At 41.8% G+C, this 23,665-nt stretch overlaps 1 protein-coding gene across 8 annotated transcripts in view; it reads right to left on the reverse strand.

The window, feature by feature from the left end:
- Window positions 1-4,698: 4,698 nt before the first annotated feature.
- The window catches only part of ppfia1 (PTPRF interacting protein alpha 1), a 40,786-nt gene continuing 21,819 nt past the window's right edge, over window positions 4,699-23,665 (reverse strand). Inside the window, exons 10-31 of one of the 8 annotated variants that reach the window (XM_085277951.1) lie at window positions 22,529-22,612; window positions 22,305-22,436; window positions 22,062-22,124; window positions 21,833-21,912; window positions 18,950-19,100; window positions 18,286-18,509; window positions 17,967-18,198; window positions 15,546-15,575; window positions 13,459-13,583; window positions 13,182-13,354; window positions 12,981-13,074; window positions 11,758-11,839; window positions 11,456-11,656; window positions 11,071-11,133; window positions 10,301-10,327; window positions 8,537-8,712; window positions 8,225-8,322; window positions 7,970-8,145; window positions 7,081-7,149; window positions 6,794-6,962; window positions 6,565-6,629; window positions 4,699-6,298 (exon numbers count right to left, since the gene is read on the reverse strand). In XM_085277951.1, coding sequence (XP_085134077.1) covers window positions 6,574-6,629; window positions 6,794-6,962; window positions 7,081-7,149; window positions 7,970-8,145; window positions 8,225-8,322; window positions 8,537-8,712; window positions 10,301-10,327; window positions 11,071-11,133; window positions 11,456-11,656; window positions 11,758-11,839; window positions 12,981-13,074; window positions 13,182-13,354; window positions 13,459-13,583; window positions 15,546-15,575; window positions 17,967-18,198; window positions 18,286-18,509; window positions 18,950-19,100; window positions 21,833-21,912; window positions 22,062-22,124; window positions 22,305-22,436; window positions 22,529-22,612 — 2,505 coding nt within the window. In that variant the 3' untranslated portion in view covers window positions 4,699-6,298; window positions 6,565-6,573. Of the gene's footprint in view, window positions 6,321-6,564; window positions 6,630-6,793; window positions 6,963-7,080; window positions 7,150-7,969; window positions 8,146-8,224; window positions 8,323-8,536; window positions 8,713-10,300; window positions 10,328-11,070; window positions 11,134-11,455; window positions 11,657-11,757; window positions 11,840-12,980; window positions 13,075-13,181; window positions 13,355-13,458; window positions 13,584-15,545; window positions 15,576-17,966; window positions 18,199-18,285; window positions 18,510-18,949; window positions 19,101-21,832; window positions 21,913-22,061; window positions 22,125-22,304; window positions 22,437-22,528; window positions 22,613-23,665 lie in introns of all 8 variants that reach the window. The other 7 variants (XM_085277942.1, XM_085277933.1, XM_085277979.1 and 4 more) reach the window with 7 other exon arrangements.

Raw genomic sequence — 23,665 nt, forward strand, 5'->3', positions numbered from 1 at the left:
TTGGACTAGAGGGAACCCAACCATAAACCTTTGGTCGTGGTTTACTTTTTTGAAACGAAAGTTAGCCCTTCTTCAGTAACTACGTTGATTTTCTACTGTTTGGTTATCACAACTTTCTCAACAATTTACTGAAATTATTTGTGCAAATTATTCGTTTTTATTCTTGTCACATCTATAAATAGATCTTATTTAGAGAGAAAAAATCCTTCCAAACAATTTTGAATTTGATTATGTCCTTTGATTTTTCTTTTTCTTTTTTTTTGAATTTCTCTGAGCACTGCATGTTCTGACTTTTGGGGTGCATTTGCTGGGATGTTCACTCCTGATGCATGAATGTTTTCCACTTTCTCATTTTAGAATGTTGGTTTTCAAGTTTTTTGGAAAACTTGAAAACCCCAGAGAATCCCCGGGACGGCGGGGATTCTCTGCTGGCTGGAGCAGCGTCTAATAACCAACTCGCAAAATAAAACAAAATAAAAACAAAACAACAAACACAAAAACACCAGACATCATGATACAGACTTATAATTTGCACCGATGTTTTTTCTAAATTCTATACATGAAAAGTGAGCGCGAGAGCTCTCTGTGCGCCTGCTCGCTGCTGAAGTCAAAGTAAAACTTTATTGTCATCAGTAAAGCTCAATAACAATTTAAAATGTATAATTTACAGTTTGATGATTTAAAGTCTCTCACACAACCAGGCTGCTTCCAAATAGAGCACATTTCATTCATAATGATGTAAATCCAAGCCCATTATGTATTCATGATTTGAATCCTGGGTTGTGCGAAATCCAAGAAATGCACCCTAGACAAAGCGAGTCTGTGAACTAAGGTGTAGGTCTGTTAGGTTATGTTGTGGTGGTCCTCGATATGGGGGATTTGTGTTCATACTGGAGTGCAAAATTAAAACCAATGGAAGATGAACAAGAAAAGTTCAAAGCCATCAGGTGCTCAGTTTAGAAAAAATAGAAAAGAAGAGGAGGAGAAATGAGCAAAAGATGCAGGTAAGCAGATGTGTCATTGGATAATGGCAGGTCAGAGGGAGTGTTCGCCCAGGGCGCCAAACAGGCTAGGACCGCCACTGCTCCACATGAACAGCATTCGACATCTACTAGTAGCTCTTGTGACCCCAGTTGTTCATTCATCTGAGGAGGATCTTATTCCATTCCTTGAAATGGATGAGGACTTTCTTTTGTGTTCATGTTGAAAGTGTTTTAGTGCAATGGAGATGAGTGGAAGCTGTTGACTGACTGCTCAAACAAGAGCCTAAAATGTGTCCTATGGTGTAATAGCAATTGGCATCTGGGACAACTGGTCATTCTGTCCAGTTAAAAGAAACCGGTGAAAATATGCTAACTGTGCTGGAGAAGCTGAAATACACTGAGCATAAATTCACCATATGTGAAAAACCCCCACCAATTTGCATTTTGTGATAAAACTGAATAAACTTTGAACTCACTGTCAACGTTTCCTCTAAGCTGCGCGCGTGCGCAATTGCGCACTGCTGGCACGGTCTCTGCGCACAGAAAATCTGCGTTGCGCACAAAAAAAAATCGAACCTGAATTGAAATTAAAATGAAAACTTTAACAATTCTGTTTTGCAGTGTGAGTCAGTAAGTGACTGGCTGCTCCCGTATGGGATCAGAACGATGGCACCTTATCCCATAGTCCAGCCAATGATGCGATTCACATTCGCATATACGCAGCTAATCAGCTTCTTTGTCAGGCTATGACAGCATCCTTATGTGCCGACACCGGTGTTTAGCGAGCAAAGCAGCGCGGCTGATAAGATAAGATAAGATAAGATAAGATAACCTTTATTAGTCCCACACGTGGGAAATTTGTTTTGTCACAGCAGGAAGTGGACAGTGCAAAAGTTATGAGGCAAAAATTAGAATACAATAAGAATAAATACAGTACACAACTGTACAGAATAGAATAAAATAAAATACTATATACAGTAGAATAAAATAAAATAAATATACAATAAGATAAAAATAGAATACAAATACAAATACTATATACAACTGAGTAAAAATACAACGATGACAGAAAGGATTATTGCACTTAGTATTATTGCATATGTATGGATGTGTGTGCTTGATCAGTTAAAGTCTTTATTATGGAGTCTGACAGCAGTGGGGAGGAAAGACCTGCGAAATCTCTCCGTCCCACACCGTGGGTGCCGCAGTCTCCCACTGAAGGAGCTGCTCAGTGCTGTCACAGTCTGCTGCATGGGGTGGGAGATGTTGTCCATCAGGGATGACAGCTTAGCCGCCATTCTCCTGTCACTCACCACCTCCACTGGGTCCAGAGGGCATCCTAGAACAGAGCTGGCCCTTCGGATCACCCTGTTCAGTCTCTTCCTGTCCCCAGCAGAGATGCTGCCGCCCCAGCAGACCACGCCATAAAAGATAGCAGAAGCCACAACAGAGTCATAGAAGGTCTTCAGGAGTGGGCCCTCCACTCCAAACGACCTGAGTCTCCGCAGCAGGTACAGCCTGGATGTGGAGTGAAGCCACGTTAATGACAACGTGTACAACCATTGGAGATGTGAGCAGGACAGACGGAACAATTGACATAAAAAGTGTGGACTTTATACCAGTTTTTAAATTGTGTTGATCGGCCACGTAAAACCAGAGTTATGATAAAAATATCTGTAATGTTTGGTTTTCTTCCTGAATACTGTCGTTGTTTATATTTACTGCGGGAAGAAACGGTAAAAACGGCGTTTTATAAGGAAAACCTCCAAAGCCTGTGAGCAAAAACAAAACCCAAAAAAACTCCACCCTTTCCTATTGGTCGAAAAATGTACCATGTCGACCAATCAAAAAATGATATGGCAACATGGCATTTAGTTATTTAGGAAGTGGGAAGTTTTAGGAATGACGGCGTGTTTTGAGATGTGAGAGATTTGCCACGTTTAGCGCAAATCTTGTGTAGTTAGTGTGTAGTTAGTGTGTAGTCAGTGTGTAGTTAGTGTGTAGTGTAGTCAGTAGTTTTGTTGTGTGTCAGAACAATTAGGCGACTGCTGAATGTTACAGGTGTTACAGCAGTGACACATCTGCTGCTGTCAGGCCTGCAGGTATCAGGCTGTTGTTCTCCTTCATCTCATAGTGGACAGAAATTATTTTTTGGAGTGGCACAAATAATTTGTGTGGCATCAGATTTGATGCAGAACAGCTGATTGTTCTGTAAATAGTTTGAAATGTTTATTTAAAAAAACGCCTTGGCTGCATTTTTAGGTAAACAGCTGCAAAAAACTTTGTTGTTTGCAAAACTCAGTAACTTTTTTGAAGAAGTAACTATATAATTAATTACCCAACATTGGTCATTATTTACTGTATTTTGCAGACAGAGTTACAGACTCTCTCCCAGACCACAGACTCATAATACAAGTCAGAGCTTTATGAAAAAAAAACAAAAGAAACTTGTGTTTTCAAAATTGGAGTTCAAGTTATTTTTACTTCCAATAGTGTTAACATGCTACACAGGTCATGAACAAGATTTTTTTGTTTTGTTTTTTTAAATTTTCATTGTAAGTGGGCTAAAATAGTTAATTAAAAGTAGTCTAACATAAATGTAAATGCTGTAATTTTATTATTTTAATAAACCATGTAACTTGCATGGATTCGATGCTGGCGTCACCACAGTGCACACGTCTGCTGTTGCTCACAGTGGTCCAAGGGATCGCTCAGGGAGTTTGTGCGTTTGCTCAGACACATGAAAAATTAGAGGGAACATTGCTCACCGTTGAATTAGGTAATAACTATTTTCTGGAAAACAGCAGAACCTTTATTTTTTGATGTAGGGTGGTGTAATATATGATGCAGCAACTACTTCCATTGTAGTTAGGTGAAATTATTTTGGTAAACCTCCATTTTTATTAGAATTTGTGTTTTGGGCAGAAAGGTCTTGGTGTTGGTAGCCAGGGATTAGTCCACCAGGGCTTCCACTCTTAGCCCCCACCTGGCACACAATGCACCCGACCCCTACAGTGCCTAATGCGGGTGGTGGGCCTCCAGGAGGATGGACCCATGTTCCTTTTTTGGGCTGTGTCCAGCCAGGGCCCATGGACTAAGGCCCAGCCACCAGACGCTCACCATCAGGCACGCTCCAGGGCAGGGCCTCAGTAAGCCCATCCTGGGCAGGGTGAACTGTTCCCTTGATGTTCTACTCATAGGGGTCCCTCACCCATGATGAATTTGCCATACAGGGCCCTACCAGCGGACAAAAGCCCCGACGGACTACATAGCCCCTGGGAACCCTGGGACACACAAACCCCTCCACCACGATAAGGTAGCGATTTGCAGTTTTCCTGGGCGCCTTCTGGGTGAGGTGTTCTGGGCATGTCCCACCGGGAGGAGGGTCGGGGGCAGATCCAGGACATGCTGGAGAGATTGTATCTCTCAGCTGGCCTGGAAACGCCTTGGTGTTCACCCGGACAAGCTGGAAGTGGTGGCCGCGGAGAAAGTGTTATGGGCTGTTAAGGCTGCTGCTCTCGCAGCCTGGCCCCAGAAATGTGGAAGAAGATGGATGGCAGAAAGGTTTTGGAAATGTATCAATCTAATAATAATAATAAAAAAGACATTACTAAGTCTCGTGGATACTTAAATATCCAGGAAAACTCGCACTGCTTTTTGTTAAAGGACACCGTCTGTCCACTGCAGGAGGAGCAGAAAAGACAACTCTTCAGTCTTTTATTTGCAGTGGAAAATAGGTTTCAGTATTTTATTGAAAGTAAGCAATAAATAATACTGTGATAAAAATAGTTTATAAGTACTCAGACTGTACATCATTGTTACAAGATCAGAAGATTCATCAGGAAGAGCAGGAATAAAAACAGCAACATGATTTGCATTGTGCATAAATGGCTAAATCACAAACAAAAAACATTTCTAATGTCAGCTTCAACTACATGTAGAGTGAAAAGAAAAGTCTCCGGTTCCGACTCATTTGCCACAAAGGCTTATGCTGGAACCCGTGTTGTGAGTGTAGACGGAAAAACGTAAGTAGCACTGCAACATTCAGACGTAGCTCTGGAAGCATTACTGACGCCACAAAACACGAATGAGTAATAATAAATAAGAAGAGACGACAGAGAGGAGTTAAACAGTAAGGCTTGATATAAAATCTTTGTACAGAGTGTTTTTAAAAAAGGGTTGCTGGTGGACTGCACCACCATCAGGGGCTTCTGGTGACAGTGGGGATCGACTGAGGCCTCAGTGAAGTTGGTCCGTTGAAGGAGTTTCCACACTTTGGAGTCATCCACACATTTGTTTAACGTTCTTCTGCACGAGTGAGCATTTCTCCAGAGGTGAGGAAGATTTTGTTAAAGGGATAAATTGGGTGCATATAAGCGTGCATATAAGCGGAGTGGATTCTGCATGCAAGGTAAACTGCAGAGAACCTGGAAATCTGTTGTTTTTTACTTGCATCCAAATGTAGCCCTCTGTAGTTTTTATCCTTGCTACAATTATATGGCTTTAATTCTTTAAGAGTTTCATTTTGGTATCACAGGTATGGAAAATAAACAGACAAGAGAGAAATATATTGCGTTTCACATGATATGTGTTGTCACCATCGCCTGGGCTTGCCAGCAGTTATTTTAATACCGATGGAGGACTCACAGTGTTGAGCAGTTTGTGAAACGGTTTGACGACTCCAGCAATTTCTCTGATATTCACACATCCACTGACCTAAGAGCTGCATTTACACTAAATCACAAGTAATAAGCTACTAATATTACAACAGTTAAAAAGGGCAAAGATATGAATTAAGTTATATCACGTATCCAAGTCACTTGAGAATTAATTCATTGATTAGAATTCAAATCAAATATGAGAGACAAAAACATACATCTGTTCAACTGAATCAGAATTATAAAAAAAGATTAGATGAAATGTCTGTTGGTAGAAATATACAAACTCCAGATTGTTGAAATATTCAGTTACATACATCTGAGAGTTGAGCTTAATGCGGGCACAGTGGAGAAATGTTGCTTTTATTAAAATAAAATTAAAAAAAGGTGGGGGGGTGATTAAGAGGAGAGAGGCAAAAAGGGGTTACATAGAAATTCTAAAATCAACAATCCCATTGGTTTACATAAATATATAATAACAAATGTAGGTAAATCTAGAAAAGCTCTTCTAGGGATACTGAAATTAGTGAGTAAAGTCTTTCTCTGTGATGTCAGCAAGAAGCAAAATATCTTTGTAGGGTCCTTGCAAGTTATTTCAGTTCATCATCCTGGTCTTGAATGCAGGGAATTCCCCTTCATCGTCTGACCAGCGGTTACCTATAGAAATAATGAGGATAAACTGAGAAGGGAATGCGAGAGATCACCGGACGTGAGAGGGAAGCAGGACAGAAGCCGAGAGGTGGGTGGATGGGTTGAGATGAGGGAGAAACAGGAAAGAGATGCGTAAAACGTGCGTTAGAGCAGAGACCTCCAGTACGAGAAAGCTACTTCTGCTTGCATAGAGGAGCAGTTCAGCAGTGAAGAAATAGCCATACACGTCTCTGATTTGAGGATTTCATCATTTTTGACATGTGCGGTCTTACCGTTGTGTGTTAACAAGAGTAGGTCCTGACTGTGGCAGTGTCCAGCCTCTGTATAGACTGACTTCCTGTATTTCCACGTAGGCAGAAATCACATGCAAAGACATGCCGTTAGTCACAGCATCATCACAAAGCCAACCAAAAAGAAGCGAGTGCACGTGAGGAGATGTTAAGCATCGACAGAGCGTCTCACACACACCATGCGCACACTGACACCGCTCTCTCTGCTTACCATCCATCGGGCTCCTCTTTGGCTGAGTCGAGGGAGATGCCGCACTACTGCTGGTAACTCGGAAGTTGGCAGGCAGGGTATCTGATGCACCCAAGGACATCCCCCTCATGTCTTTGGGCCTGAACTTCTTTCTCCATGAGGGAGCACGGCGGAAGTTCTTATCATCATCCTAGAATATGATGAGGTAAAGAAAAAGGGGGGGAAAGACAGGAGACGTTTTTAGTCCACAGATATTCTTATTGTTACTTAGCGGCGTCAACAAGTCAGCAAATGTCCGTGTTTGTCACCTCTTCCATTCTCCTGTCTGTGCCCATCGCCAGCAGACTGCTGTATTCACGCTCAAGAGTCGCCCGGGCCTATAGAGGAAGGAAAAGAAGAAGAATGAGATTAACAGAAGACCTTGGCGCTGACCTGCACTGTCCTCATCCTCCTGTCTGCTGAGCAGCTGATCTGAAATGAACTTTGGTCCTCACTAAATCTCTCGTTTCTGTCATCAAAACCCATTTCGTGCAGTTCCCGTTCTCATGCAACTTCCTATATAATTATGCGCTTTCAGATGTAAACCTCAGGTCACTCATGTCAGGCTGACACCAGCACTGCAGTTACACATGGAGCACAGTGCCACTTATCTCAATGGCTTGACAAAAAAACCCAAAAAAAACAAAAACCCCATCTTGTAAGTAAAATTTAAATGTATATAAATGTACATCAATTTCCTTTGTATGGCCCGGGCACTGCACCAAACTCAAAGCTTAAGGTCTTTGGGAGGAGCCCATTGGCCCAAGCAAGCAATGAGTAACTAACAGGTATCTTTAAGCACCTGATGGATCTCAGTTATTTTATAGGAGGTGGTTGCAGAAATTCTATTTTTATATGGATCGGCACTTTTATTTAAACTGGTCTGTACAATTGCACATCTGGAAACATTTAGACAAGAACAAACGTGTGTGATGCAGTCTAATTACACTTGTTTTTAACATGCCAGCTGTGAAAATAGACCACACAGGCAACCGAATAAACAGTAGTGAGAATGCACTTGCAGTTCTAACAAAGGATTTTTTGGACAGAGTTGGGACTAACTGATTCTCATGTGAGAAAAGTGACCATGTTTGGGCCTTCAAATATGAAAAGCAACAGCTGGATGGTGAAACATCATAAACATTTGGTTTTGTGCACCTGTGTGTTCTGAGTGGGGATCTGCAGCAGCAGGGCCAGGGCGTTGTGATCAAAGGTATCATCCAAGGCGAGCAGTGCACCATGGACGCCACTCTCACAAAGGTTGCTGCTGTACTCTTTGAGACCAATGGCCTGAACCCAACTGATGACACGCTCATTACTCCACACCAGCACATCTGAAAGCACAAAACAGAGATGAGTGACGCACGATAACACCAAGTTGTTTTAATGAGGAAAGAAAAAAGCATGTATTACCTTTAAACTCCAGCATGGACTCCTCCCTCCTCCTCTCCAGCTCCTTTCTGTCATAGTTGAGCCTCCGCAGACACATCACACCGCACTGAAAGCTGTTCCTGTAGCACAAACACACACACTCGTTCACTGTGGAGCCTCTTAGTTGTTAATCTGCCACGATGTGCTCGTCTTTTTCCCCAAAGTAAGCTGTTTTATTTCTTTTTGACTAGTGGCAGAAAGGACAAAGTTGCATGTATGCGTGGCATGATTGTAGTAGGCTGTGGTTTCTTCAAGATATTCACTGCTGCTAATAAAAATGAATCTATGTCTCACCTGTGGAAGCTGTCCACCATCTTGAGCTGTCCCCTAAGATCCTTCTTGGTTAGATGGTCAAGCATGCGGGCATCCACCAGCGACTCCATGAAGTAGGAGCGGTACTGTGGCAAACCCAGGCTGGGCAGCCACTCGTTACCGATCCACTCGTGGTTCATGTCTCCGTACGCCAAAGTCTACAGTCAGAGAAGAGGAGACTTAGCTGGTGTTTGAGAGAGTGGGCTAAAAAGATGGAGGCGTGGTAGAGGCTAATTACAGCAGGTGTATATTAACCGTTTTAACAGCAAACTGATTAAAAATGTATATATTAAAAAAAAGAAAATATTCGAATGATAATCAACAATGTTTCCACCTGTTTAATGACCAGTTTATAGAAAATATCTAAGAAAGTCTAAGAACGTAAAAGGTGGGAGACAAATCTGCAACTCAGCAACTAGATGAACCCAGTGAGTCGCCCGGCAACAGTGAATAAGTCCAGGAAGGGATGCTTTACATTTTTTTCTTTATTGTGTAGAGACAAAGGAAGACAAAACCAAAGTGTGTGTATGCACTGAGGATGTAAATAATCAGGTCGACTAATCCTGATTCACAAAGCAAAATGAAGCAAGTTATCTGTGAAAAGACTCCACACATCAGTGGCAGTGCACCGGTTTCTATCAGGAAAGCTGACACAGTGTGAAGGAAGCTAACACATACACCCACAGCTTTTCTTCGTATTAATTTGTGACTTGGCTGCAGACTGTGGTCAACTGAAAAGCTCCAACATTGCTTTGACTGTTGGCTCTTTCGTCACGTGTCACATTGGTTGGTAAACTTTTAGTGGACTTCATTTTTTTGACTTGACCCGTCTCCTCTCAGACACATGTTTAAAAAACTAAACAAAAACCAATCTTGCCCCTTGTCATTACTTATTTTACTAACAAACCGATCATTCCATCTCAAATCGATTGTTGTGCTCAGCTGTCCAGCTGAATGAACATTTAATGAAGAAACATGAAATTCATATTTAATTTACAATTAATAAAATGCTTTGTTCTTTCACCTTTCATGAGGCAGCTGCTGAACATGAATATTTCAAAAACTATAACATAAAACCCTGAAAGTTTCGTTTCTTACCACTAAAATGAATTAGGATCTAAGTTTTGGTTTATACTAAATATTAATTAAGCATATTCTTGGATGATTTATTTGCATTGAACATGAGGAAAGTAACGATTAAGTCGTGCCTGATGTTGAAGTACAGCTTATTAGTTTAACGCATCAGATCTGATTTGGCAGATAATCAAAGCCATTTATTCATGTTTATAGATTTATCTTTGAAAGTTGTTTAAAATAATTAAATAAATAGATATATTTTTACTTTAATTGGATGAACTCACTACAGATTTAAAAGAAATCATTGTGTAAGGTTACTCTGTTTCATTTTACTGTTATTTTCCTTTGAACTACAGCACCGCCTCTCAGCAGCTGTTGTGCAGATAGTGTACTGTTTCATTATTATATTATCATGTATTTGCTCAACTAAACTGGATACATAAAAATTCAGCTGGAGTTTTTTGGAGCAGTTTGCTTTCGCTCTAAGAGCAAACCTCTATAGTAGCAACTGTATGCAGACAAGCTCCAAATTAAACTGTGCTAGAATGTGCTTGTTGTGAATAAAGGAGTACAAGGCAATCATAACCGAATTTAAAAAACAAAACAAACAAGCAAACAAACAAACAATCACAGGTGAGAATAGGTGGGTTTTGGAGAACGTATGCAAACCTGGGCCCAGCTACCCTCGTCATCCTCCTGGTGTTAGCATGGTTAGAGTGAGCATGGTGAGAAGAACAGAAAGGTGAGGGGTTAGTGTGCAGTGCTGGGGTTAGAGAAGCTTCAAGTGGAAAGTATAAAGCAATAAACAAAATAACAAGTCAGTAAAAATAGCAGGAAAATAACAGACAAACAAATGGTGAGGCATCAAACAGGAAATACAAATGCTGGGTGATCAGAGGTATATATAAATATGAAAATAAATAAATGAATAAAACATTAACCTATAAACCTTTTGAGGACATTAAATTGTCCTCAAAAGGTTTAACCCAACCAGATCTATTAAAGAGAAGCATTTCTGGTATCAGACAAATGTGTGTGTAATGTCTGATTCTTTTGGCTATACATCACCCACTAATGAGTGGCAATGTTTCATAAACAGCCCAATCTAACTTTGGTAGTGGGAGGTAGTTCTTCATGTGTATTCCATCTATGTCCATGTAAGGTGAAAGCTATACAAAAGGTGAAACATACATATACTGTACAAGGACTAAAGAAGAGCATGAGCCCAATCCAAGAACAACAAAGAAGTCGCCCACTAGGGGAACGAAAAAGGCTTTGTTTCAAGACACTCAGTGATCGTGCACGCAGCCAAATTCATACTGGACGTATCCAATGTAATAAGTGAAGTCTGGCAATACTGAAGACAACTTGAAACAAAGCTCAACCACAACCATAGATGTGAGAAGCCACCAGTGCCCAGCCAATCAGGGTAGACTAACCGTGGGAGGCGTGGCTGCCAAACTTTCCATTTCTTCATGTGTGACCCAAACGTTTCCTGTGGTCTGATCATTTGACACCAACCAATCAGAAATGCGCCAAGCGGGAAGAGTGGTGAAGGCCAGAAAGAGAGCCAAATGGAGAAAAAACTATGAAGCATTTGTTTCATTCATTGTTAGCAACTGAACTCAGATGAAACCAGTAGAAATTGGATTCAAGCATTAGTACATGTTAAGTATGTAGGCAGTCAAAAGTGTCATGCTAATGAGATGATATGAATGTGACAGTGCTTAAAAGTATCATCAAGACTTTGAAAGTGTAAGAAATGTGATCAGTGTTAAATATGCACAGTGGTCCAGCTGCAGGTATGAATGCACTGACGGGTACCGTTCTGGAGGTCGGTGGGGCTGAAGGGCTGGTGAGAGACATGATTTCCTGGATGGCCAAACGAAGCTTCAGACGATGCAGTGGGTTGCTGATTCCAATCTCCCGCTGGATCTCTGTGTCTGATAGTGCTGACATGATGGCTCCACTCTTCACATTGGCACGGCATGCAGCCACGTACCAGGCTGGCATGCCCACCCACAGCTGGCCAGAAGGGGACAGATTAGCAACAGTTAAACAGGATTAATGATTTAGACATGCTACTGAGTTTACTGCTTTTAAAATGAATTGTGTTGGTCTTGTACCTCCAGCCAAACCACAACAGTTGGTCCATCCCACTGGGCAAACGGGAGGCCTTGTCTGCGAGCCTCTTCTAGTAATTCATGCCTGGAAGACACAATACATGTGAAAGCCAACTTGGTGGTTCACTTGCTCAAGGACCAAAATATTCACAGCCACAGATCCAAATGTTTGTCACAAAATCCCATTATGCACACACAAACCCCAAGACATTAGCTGACATGCATACTGAGTGAAAGAGAGAGAAAGGGGAAAGGGGGAGGGGACAAACACAGGACCTGAACCCAAGAAAGACTCAGTGTTCCACTAGATGTAGCTGTGTGCCACACCATCAACAAGCTCACCATCTGTTTAGCAGATCCATTTTAAAGAGTTGGCAGAAATGTCCAAAAGCACGTTATTAAGTAACAATTCAGTTTTACGTAAATAAAGGAGTGTAGGAACAAAAAAATATAACTATGTGTTACGACCCGGCTGAGATGATTAGAAGCTGCAGAGGGACGTAACACTATGCTAATGTTTATTTTATGGACAAGAACACACGCAAAGAGCCAACTTCCATTTTTCCTATGGCTGTAGTGCATAACGTCATGCTCCAAAAGGAAAACTGCGATAGGAAAATCCTGCACTCACTACAATCAGTGCACACACATTCCTGTTAGTTATGCTCCACTATGGAAAGCAGGATAAAAAGCAGCATGGAAAATCTATCAGACATTCAAAGAGATACTTGGTCGGGGTCTGCAGGGTTACTGGTGAGGTCAATGTGAAGCCAAATGCGAGAAGATCGGGCAAGGCAAAAAGCAACATGAGCCAACTTACCCAGTCTTTGGACTACAGATGGAATGAGAGAGAGTGGGGGTGGTACAAAATGTGAAAAAGAAGGAAAAAAAATAAAGAGAAAGAATGAACTGATGATTATTGAAGGGCCATGTGACAGCAAAACATTTATGGTGTTTGCAATTTGCTTGAACAAAACTAAGAATGAAAGTGTCAAAAACCCCCAAAACAAAACAGGAGATGTGAGAGATGATTGCGATGGAAATGGCGTGGGGTGGAATGAAAGGCTGTGCACGTGAGCCAGAAAGAGCTTGTGAGGCAGCCCTGGACTGCAGCACAACAACACAGACTGATATCTGCACAATTACAAGAGCCTTTTATCCTCTATATTTGCTTTCTTACTCTGCATAAACACTGGAAGGGATGGGACTGTCATACAGACACTTACTTCTTCTGTAGCTTCCTGTTTTTCTCTGCAGGACCACCAAGGGTGCCCACACCCAAGCCATCCTTCGGAGAGCTCTCTGCCTCGGGAGTGCCAGCTAGAACATAACATTGAGCTCAGAGATCTAACATAGATCATAAACTCATCACTATTAGTAGCATACATGTCCAGAACATCGGCTTAGCACTGCTGCTAGTGTCTGACCTTGGCTGGCAGGATCCTTGCCAGGAATGCTGGGCCGACCTTTCTCTTTCTTCCCAAACAGGCGTCCAATGGATGACTTGATACTTTTCTTCTTGGCTGCTTTGTTGAGAGAGTCTTGGCTGCTGTTGCTACTGCTTGGGTTACTGCCCTGTCCATCCTGCAGGCTGCTCAGCCTACACAAATAAGGGTTAAGTTATTAGATAGAGAAAGAAGAAACAAATGTTTAAATCCCAGAAACACTAAAACAATTTTTCCTGGATAAAAATGCACGTCTTACCCTCGGATGTCTCGGATGTCCTCGTGACTAGCGGCGTGGCCCACCTCCCTATTCAGTCGGATGGAACGTGGAGTAGTGGGGGGTGACGTCTCACAATGAATAGTAGCCTTATCATCTTGAGTAGACTGCATGACACAGACAGAGAAACATTAATGGAACAAAAAAACAACAATGAAAAAACCCTACTGTTCATAATACACACCAAGAGGCTACACTGTATGTGGACTATGAACAATCCATACAGACTGGATATTGGTAACAGATACAGTACTGTGAACAATCAATTATTTAGTGGGAATACTGTGTGCAGTGTAATTTCACAAAGGCAAAAAGGAGAATGAAACTCAGTCTCCCAAAAGAGAACGAACTTCGAAGTGATGAACACTGTAAAACAAACAAAAAAGAAACCAAAGTTGCTACGAGTGTTTTTAATGTGGAGGGAAAAATGAAGAATGATTGACAGATCCTGGCTTCTAATTATGGTATTAACCAGTCACTGATGTAACATATAGGAGGGATCCGTGGGAAAAGTCCTGCCTCAAAATTAAACCTGGAACCTGCTATTAGCACTTCTTAAACAGTTCACCAGGTAAGTAAATATTTCTTTAGTGTATTTTGTACAATGTAAACTAAAAGCTAACCAAGACCTCCTGTTATATGTCTGAAGTTCCTTCAGATTTGATGGTCTTGACCTGGAGCCAAATATTTTTTGGGTCATTGTTGTATTGGAAGACACTGGAAGACAGAGCCACAACCCAGACTACTTGAGGTTTTTGTTCAAAATCGTCACATCTTTCCGTAATGATTTCTCCCACTTTGACGAGATTCCCAGTTCTAGACACACTCAAGCATCCTCACAGCATAATATTCCCATTATCGTGTTTCACTACTGGGGTGGTGTTCTTTGGGTCACACGCCTCACCCTTCTTTCTCAAATCATAAGCAAAGAGCTCATCTGACCAAAAGAGGCCCTTCCAGCATACATAATCGTTCTCCAGGTTGTTTTCAGCATCCTTCAATTTGGCTCAAAGGTATCTCTTCTGTAGAAAATCAAGTTTTCCTTAGTCTTCAACCTCTGTCCATTCCCATGCGGCGTTCTAGTCATCGTCTGCTTTGAGACTACAATTTCCTACTTGGCTAAGTCACTCACTAATGTCTTGGTAGTTGTTCTAGGTCTCTGATTGTTGATGATACTTCTCACACCAGTTCTTGAAACTTGAAAATACTGTAATAATTTTGTATTTTCATCCTCTGTAAGCATCAACAATTCTTTTTCTCAAATTTAACTGATTTATTTTGTTTTTTGTCATGATCCTTTCTCAAGTGACAGCTCAAACCCTTGTAGAAGTTTTTATATTGTGTGTAAGTTAGAGGGCAACACTAATTTACACACATTAGAGACTACTTGCTGGAAAATTATCCCTTCACTGTTTTTCACACAGACAGAAAAACTCAAAGGAGAACAAGTTAAAACTCTAGCTGTTTTGATGCAAACAAACTTGCTTTGTACACCACCATCTTTTTGTAAACTTTGCTGCAGGTTGGCAGGAGCCTCCATCCTTGTCTGTTGCTGTGATGGCTGCAATATGCAGGGGTGATTTTATTTTAAAGTCAGAGATAGCATTTATTCCACTAGACGCATTCTAAAGAATGAGTCCCTTACATACTAATAAATTATGATTGATTATTACAGGTGAAGCACCACAGCAGTGTTAAAATAAGTAAAAGAAATGACACTAAAGTGCAATAAAAGTCTGAGGTGCTGGCCTGGAGGCCCAGTAATGCAAAAATGTTATGCTGGAGATTGCCTGCAACAGACGTGTGTTTGATTTGATAATAGAAAATACATTACTTAAAACTCAATATGAAGAAAGGAAACGTATTATTTGCAGCACTGTTACACCCCCCCCCCCCCCCCAAACAATCGAGGCATTCAAAAACAGGACTGCATATTTCCAACGGATGGAGGATTTAAGGATGGGATGGGGAAACTGAAAGTAAACATTAGGGATTAAACTTGGGGGTGGGAGATGTTACATAGCAAACAGGTCCCTCACAAAGCTCGGGAAAGCAGGTCTCTAGTTTACCTTCCTGCGGTGCTTGCGCAGGTCACTAGGCTGAAGTGTGGCAAAAAGGGAGAGAGGAGAGAAGCAGTTAGTAATACACAACAGATCAGCGGTGGAATCAAGCCATGCACAAAGAGACAAGAGCAGAAAATCACACGAAGATACACAGAACAGTTATCCGTGTGCGCACACACAGGCAGAGACACACACGCAGACTCAGAGAAGCTGTTGTTTTTATTGTGCAATTAAGAAAGGTAGTTCTTGGGAAATTAAAGTCTGCAGGAGTACCACCACACCCAAGGGAGGAGACACTGCAAAAACCAAGCTGAAGGTTGGGTCAAGGTAGGCTGGGTGCAGTCTAGCTCACAATTACACCACCACCAATATTTGAGTGGGATAAAAGCTTTTATAACATTTGTTTGCATTGATAAATCAATTAAGATGCCAAGCAGCTAGCTGACTACTCATGCTAAACAGCATTTGAAATCACAGGTGATGCTATAGTGTGTGTGTGTGTGTGTGTGTAACAATAACTGTACGGCACCTGAATTTATGAGCACAGCTGTTCTCGTCATATTTTCCACTCTGCACCAATAGTGGTGGAGGACAGATCCCCCCCACCCCACCCCTCTGCATTCCACATAGACCTGGCATTAGCAGAGCAAATAAACCATCACTGTGCCACATTTCTGCAGGAATTTTCCTGCCCCAGGAAGAAAGTATCTAATCACTCATTTCCTTTGCTCAGCTGACACTGTAGGGGCCAAAGCAGGGAAGAGCGTATGCTATAAAAGGAAAACGGGAAGAGGAAATTGATGGGTGAGCAGAAAATTAATTTAATTACCCAAATTGTTTTCTTTCCTCTTGGAGTGTCTATTTATGTGTCTACTTATGCATTAATGATAATCTTGTGATTTTTTTAACCCAAGTAAGATTTATAAATGTAAAACTGACGACATGATCTGCCAGACTCAAAGACAAAGACTCCCTTCATGTCTAATGTATTACAGCATTACTTCAATAAACTGCTTGAATTGTTTAAATGCCTGATTTTAAGCAGGGCAGATGTAAATTGCTGCTCTGCAATCAAGCAACTTCATTAGTATAAGTAACTTCAACACACACTGAACAAACAAACAAACGTTAAAGGGACACTCAACTCAAACATCTGGAACAACCAAACAAATGCAAGTACTGCTGGAGTAACTCCAGCTGCAGGGTTAACAGGGTAACCAGTGGTTTTACAGTTCCACAGAACCAATACGAAACTGAATGCAGCGAGAGAAGCCAAAAATAAACAGATGTGCACCTCTTGTCATATCAGCTGGCACACAGAGTCAGTTGTCTGTGTCTTTAATGTAATCAGGATCTTGAATTTGGGATGCCCTTGTTTCTTAAGTTAAAAAATAACCAAAGAGATATTAAGTGGCAGCCTAAACAGACGCTTTGCCAAAAATAAAGCAAACTTTGAAAAAGAGTACTAGCTGGTTCCTGGTGATGTTTTAAATATATGGAATTCAGCTTAGCATTTCAGGTGTGCTTGTTATGATTTTCCTATTGAGGAATACTGAATGCTGACAGGAGACCGGGACAAGCCTGAACATCCACACTCACAGCTTTGTGTCTTTTGTTACTCTGCGTTTACACAAGTCAATGAATCAGATGTGTAAGTGAGAATAAAAGGAAAAAATAAGCCTGGCTTCAAGTCCGACCTGCCCCCCGCCCCTTACTGCTCTAGTGTCAAATAAAGACTAAAATGCCCAAATAATAATCTAAAAAGAGGCTAACTGAGGTTTTCCTTGGCTTTCACAAAATATTACAAGCATGTCTCCATTTGATGACTTTTATAAGCAGTCAAAAAAACAAATACAAAACCCCAGAGCCACGATTTGGATTTAACACAGAGAAAAAGTTTCCTGTTTGCACTGAAGTTGGCAAAAGGATCAGAAGAGACAGGAAGTGGCAGACTGCACCCACCCAAGAAGGGAATGAAGGAGCTGTGGGGAGATGGGCAGGTACCTGGAAGTATGGTGCAAAGTTATTGGCTTGAAGTGGGGCACTGAAGCCAGTTGTACCATAAGGCAGATAAGTTACTGTCTGATGGGAGAGGGAGCTCTGGGTGACGTAGGGGTCATAGCAATACTGCTACAGGCAGGGCGCAGTTATATATGTAAACTGTTACAAAGTCATGCATACAAATAGAAGCAGACGATCACACTGATAAAACATAAAAGCAACATTGAAGGCCGGTCTTGTTTTAATTATATAATAATCCTAAAAAACAAAGACAGCAAATTAAGACAACAGCTTTAAAATATCAGGAATTGTAATCAGAGAAATTAATATTAGTCTTACAGTGATGTATATCTCAAAGGGGCTTTCTAAAAAATGTATGTTTAGGAAATTGTGATACTCATTACAGGAAGGTAAAAGAAAAGTTACCAAGGTCATGACACCCATTCGATCCAGTTCTCTGTTGGGGCTGCGGGGAATGCGCCTCGGAGTGGAGTGGCCAGAGCCGGGTGGAGAACCGCCCAATGACGAGCCAGCATATAGCGACGGAGGGATGGAGCTCATGGAGCGGAAATGTCCTCCAAGGCTATCACCACTGCCTACCCGGCACTCTATCTCCTCTGCCCGGATAGCGGTGCTCTCCTTCTCCTCTTGGATCATTCTGCAAGTGAAAGAAAGGTGAAAATATGGCAATATTTACATGGAAATGGGGTTACATGAGACAAGTGTGTGCTTGTTATAGTGGTACCTGATTTCATTGTTGATAGCATCCAGCTGCTCCTGCAACATCAGGGCAAGGGTCTGTGCATCAGCCTGGCCAGCGGGGGACAGCAGGTCCACCGAGCTGAAAACTGTCTCTCGATCCTCCTCCAGGTCTGAGGCGTCCATGTCGCTCTCAAAGGCCTGTGCCACATTTGCCAGCACATTAGCCTGTTGCATGCGCTCCCACTCCTGCTCATTTAAAGTCTGCACCTACATTTATACACATAGGTATAAAACAGGGAATGAGAATGGAGAGAAGGAAAGAAAGATACCAGGAAAGAAGACAGTATGGAGAAAATAATCAAAAGGTTGGAGAAAGCAGGCAGCAGGCATGTGAGAGGATGTCAGGCAACAGAGCAATACATAGTTAGATCCTAGGGTGTTTGTCATTGATGCAGCACACAGACACCGTCACTGTTATCTCAGGCACACTGACTTACATGTCGCTGATTGTCCGTAATAGTAGCAAACAAAGAAGCGGGGGAGAAGAAGAAAAGCATCAGAGAACTCAAACATTAGACTGAAACAGGAAAGAAAGAAAAAGCCGTACAAGGCAAACAGCTAAGAGATGTTCTCAAATAGTGGATTAATTAAACATGAATGACCAGATCTGTCGTTTAACTGCTTTATGTCTGCAGGTGTGAGCTTACTTTGGAAGGTTCATCCCGTAGCGCTGCCACGCGTCCCTTCTGAGGCCGTCTCAGGACGAGAGCGCTGCCATAATGGTCCGAGTTACTGTCCATCATCGAAGAGGCCGACACTGGATATCTGAAATCTGGGGTGCTGCCCAGCTGAGACCGCCTTGAAAAACACAGTCACACCAATGAAAGTCATTCATGAATCAATAGAAAACTAAGAGGTTACATCAGGTGTATATTTTCAGTCAATGACTGAATGATTTCAGTCACATCTGTAGGCCATCTGACATTTTGACAAATTGGACGGGAAAACAACAGTTCCTGCAGCGTCTGTGGCCGGTCTGTTAATATCAACACTGTACTGTATTGATTTTGGAGAACATTAGGTTGCAGTCGTGCAGCTGCAACTTGGTGCAGAACGAAATGGCCATTACGTGAAATGCCTATGGTTGTTATATTAGCCTCGATAGAAATTACCTGCTTTATGCGACGTTCAGTTCAAGAGGCTACACCATCGTCATAAGCAAAGCATGTATTTTATGCTACATAAAAAATAAACATTTAAGTAAATAAAATGAAGCTTTATGGTAGAAATACAATTACTGGCCACTTTGTTAGTTACACATGTCTAGAACCAGGTTGGAGCACATTTTACCTCCAGAACTTTTTACAACAGCATGCTGGAAACTGTCCCCTGATACTTTATTGACATAACAGCATTACACACTGCTGGATTGAGCTCTGGTGACCGTTAACGCCACTGGAGGCCAGTGACGTTTTTGAGCTTTGTGACATGATGTGTTTTGTGCTGAAGTTGGCTACACTGTGGTTATAAAGGGGATATGGTCACCAACAATACTCAGGTAGGCTGTGTTGTTTACACAATGTTCAACTGGTACTAAGAAGTCCAAACTATGCCCAAAAAATACTCCCAACATCATTAGGCCACCATCAGTCTGAACAGGATAGCTCTAAGGCCGGATGGATCCATGCTTTCATGTTTTTTAAGCTACTTTGTGACCCTACTATCTGAATGCAGCAGAAATCAAGAGTCATCAGACCATGTGTGGTCTTTTAGCTGCACTGCTTCAGGGTTCAACATTCTTAGCCTGGCGGGGCGAAGGACACTGTCTCAGCTGAACTATGGACACGAACACACACATACACTGATATGCACACACTCATCCCCCCTCCCTTTCCAAACGCCTTCGATGCTTGTGCCCAGCACATGGCATGGCAGTCAACTGGACCAGCGCAGACATGCTGCAGGACCGGATGCGCTGTCTACACCGGCTCTCTCTTACCCTTACCCGCCCTTGTTGCTTGTCTTGTGTTTCTATGGTGTATTGACAGTCATGTGCTTTTTGTGCTGAGGTGTTTTTTCTGTTATCAAACTGTTCTCCCACTAGGAGCTCAGTCTGAGTGGAGTTTTTTTTCCTCCTCCTCTTACCTCATGTTATGTATTTTTGTTGTTTTTTTCCTATCAGCCGACCTTTCTGACATGTCTCCCCAATGTGATGTTTGTGTAAAGTTGGTCAGAAGGTTCCTTTGTAAGTGCGCATGCGCCATTAGCGTGCTGCCTGCTGTAACCCTAATTTCCTTCGGGATTAATAAAGTATTCTGATTCTGATTCTTGATGTTCTTCTCTGTAACTTGGTTGTGTTACTCTTTTCTTTCTATCATTTTAAAGCAAACTGTTCTTTCTCCTCTGACCTCAATGAGGCATTTTCAAACAGCATGTCTTTAGATTGGATACTCTGGTTTTCTCACACAAAGACAACCCAAACAGGTGGATTTGAACCCAAGATTTTTCTGTGAAAACAGTGCTAACCACCGTGTCACTGTGCCGTCTTCTGGAGAAAGGTTTTATAGTCGGATGTAGGGCTGGGCCATATCATACCGTTCACGGTAATACCGGTGTAATGTTGGGCAACGATAAGAAAATGAAATATCGCCATAGAATATGGGTGAAATGCGCATGTGCAGTGCCTTTGTTTTCATACGCACATGGCGGCGACGCAGAAAGAGAAGAGCAAAAGTGGATCGTTGAATGAAACGGATGAACCAGAACTGGTTTGTAAAATGCTGCAGCTTCAGTGGTGTGGAACTGGTTTGGCTTTCGTCCGTCAGATACACAGCAAAGCACTATTTTTGGTAGCGCATGCTAGCGGGCCGTCGTTATTACCGTATTTTTTGGAAAATACGGCACACTTAAAATCAAAGGATGATTTTAAGTGTGCCGTATTTTCCAAAAAATACTATTAAATCAGTCGTCGACGATTTTGATAGTCGACGTAATCGTGACTAGTCGACTAATCATGGCAGCCCTACACAGTACCTCTAAATTCTTCAACTTTACTTTAAATCAACAGCTGGACAATTGAAATTTGGACACAGTTAGGATGACTATGTGTTTGGGACAGTGATACCAAACACATAGTCAAACTTGTTTTGGATGGATAAGGCAGGCAAACAATAAGCTTCTGGACTAGACTTCCCAAACACTTAACCCTGCGGAAAATTTATGGACTCTGCTTAAAAGGTCTGTGGTAGGAAACCAAACAATTAAAATCAACTCTAGTGGTTAAATATGAATCCACAGTTATGCTACAAGTCTGTTGATGGATGCCAAAGGTGTCTGGCTGGGGTGAAACCTCATCACGTTATCCAGAATAAGTGTATGTACATTTCTGACCTTAACACTAGATATCGCCCAATAAAGTGGCCATTAAATGTATAGCATACTGCCATCACCAATGACATGTGAAACTTTTTTGGGTCAGTATCTTGACCACGGACGTTTTGACATAACACTGGACAAAGTGTTAAGCAACCACCTGAGTTCCTCATAGTTTCCCAGCGAGATATAAAAGTCAAATCATTTCACTAGCTTACCCATGCAGTAGCGAGTTGCTCCTGCTCCTTCCCTGCTCATTCTCTGCCCTCATAGTCTCAATTTGGATTAAGAGCTGCTCCTATGAGAGAGAGCATGTTACAGATATTCTTGTTACCTACTGTAGCCATGAAGAGGAAAAACCACCACTGCTATAGAACAATTTAGAAAAAACAAGCCAAAATATAAAAACACACAAACAGGAGGAATTCTTTATTTTTATTTCCTTACTTTCTCATGGTGGGACTCCTCAATTAATTTTTTGGTGTGCTCGAGTTCTCGAATCAGGGCATTCTGAGAAACAGGAATGATAAGAAATGCTTAACATGACACATGACTAGCCATGCGACACAGATTTAACAGGAACAACAAATATTTATTTAGTTAGTTAGCTATGAATACTGTGTCCTCAGCTTGCCGACGTCTTTGTTCATCAGCCTAACTTTAGAATTAGGCACTAGAGAAGTGCTCTACCTTATCCTCCAAGGCAGACATCCTCTCTTTGAGGTGAAGCTGAAGTCTTTCATTGGACTCTGAGAGGAGCTTATCCACCGTCTCAGACAGACGCTTGTTGTGCTCCTCATTCATCTTCTCCCGTTGCCGTGCCTACGAAAATAGCAACATTTTTATACAACGCACAGCTGTAGCAATGCAATGAGAATCAAGCTTCCAGTAAGAACATTTCCCCTCGTTCTCACCCTGAGCAGCTCCTGGTTTTTTTCCTCGAGCTGGGCCTCCAGCTGCCTCAGTCTCTCTTCAACATTGCCATGGCGTTCCTCTGCCTGAAAACAAAGGTTAATGAGAAAAAACTACAAATCTGTACAAATATGTTTCTCTGATTTCATGTATTTAATCCACGCAGGGCTGAAAATCTCTAAAGCCAGACCTTACTATCCCAAACCCTCTACCATCCATCCTGGAGAAGGACCTTGCTAAAAGTCTTTTTATTGTACTGCTTCAAGGTTCAACATACTTTTTTTTTTCCTGTGTTTGACATGATGAGAACAGGTCCTTCGAAAGGATGAAGTCACCAACATTTACATATTTTAAAAGGAGCAAAAAGCCAAAAACATGCACTGTAACACAACCCAAAAATAATAAAGCAGCTCATGCGTCCCATAATGCAGATCTACCGTATGGCAGCCTTATCTAAGTTTCACCACTGACTACACACCTGGGTTATGAGGGTTACCGGTTCCTAAAACATTTAGATTTATGCAAAAGCCAACAGGCAACACAGCCTGATCTAGTTTTCTTGTAGCTCTTATAGGTGGGGTCTCCATAAGTCTTTGAGAAAATCAGCTGGAACTTCCTGTTTGTGTCAAGACACCAAAAACTAGGTGCCTTGTGTTTCAGAGGAGAGGAGACGAAGGGTATCACCACGAACTATCAACACCGCTTACTAGCACATGAAGCACAAACACAGAAGCTGTACAGATAAAGCCAGATCACAGCTACGATTCAGGTTTGACGGAGTATTTTGATCAAGTTTGAAACTGCACTTAACCAGGAATGTATTCTTTGTTTCACAGACTTCAGGTACATTTGATTATTTTGGCTTGATTTCATCTGAAAATCTAAACACACTAGATTTGCTATTGGTCTGGTTAAATTCAGCAACAAGGGATAGTGAACCTCCCAGTAAGCAAAAAGGATTGGTTTAGCCGTCTGGATAAAGCTGGTCTACCTTCTTCAATATCTTAGTGCCTTTAGAGCCACACAGAACACACTAAAGACGGAGGTGGTAGGAACAGCATGAAGAACACACAAAGACAGCATGACAGACACAAATGAGAACAGGATAATAATGCAAACATTTCAAGAGACTGAGCACA

This window comes from Mchenga conophoros, linkage group LG1 (assembly GCF_057382185.1).
Source record: "Mchenga conophoros isolate Kocher_MC1m ecotype Shallow Benthic linkage group LG1, M_conophoros_male_GT1.1, whole genome shotgun sequence".
Classification (NCBI taxonomy): Eukaryota; Metazoa; Chordata; class Actinopteri; order Cichliformes; family Cichlidae; genus Mchenga; species Mchenga conophoros.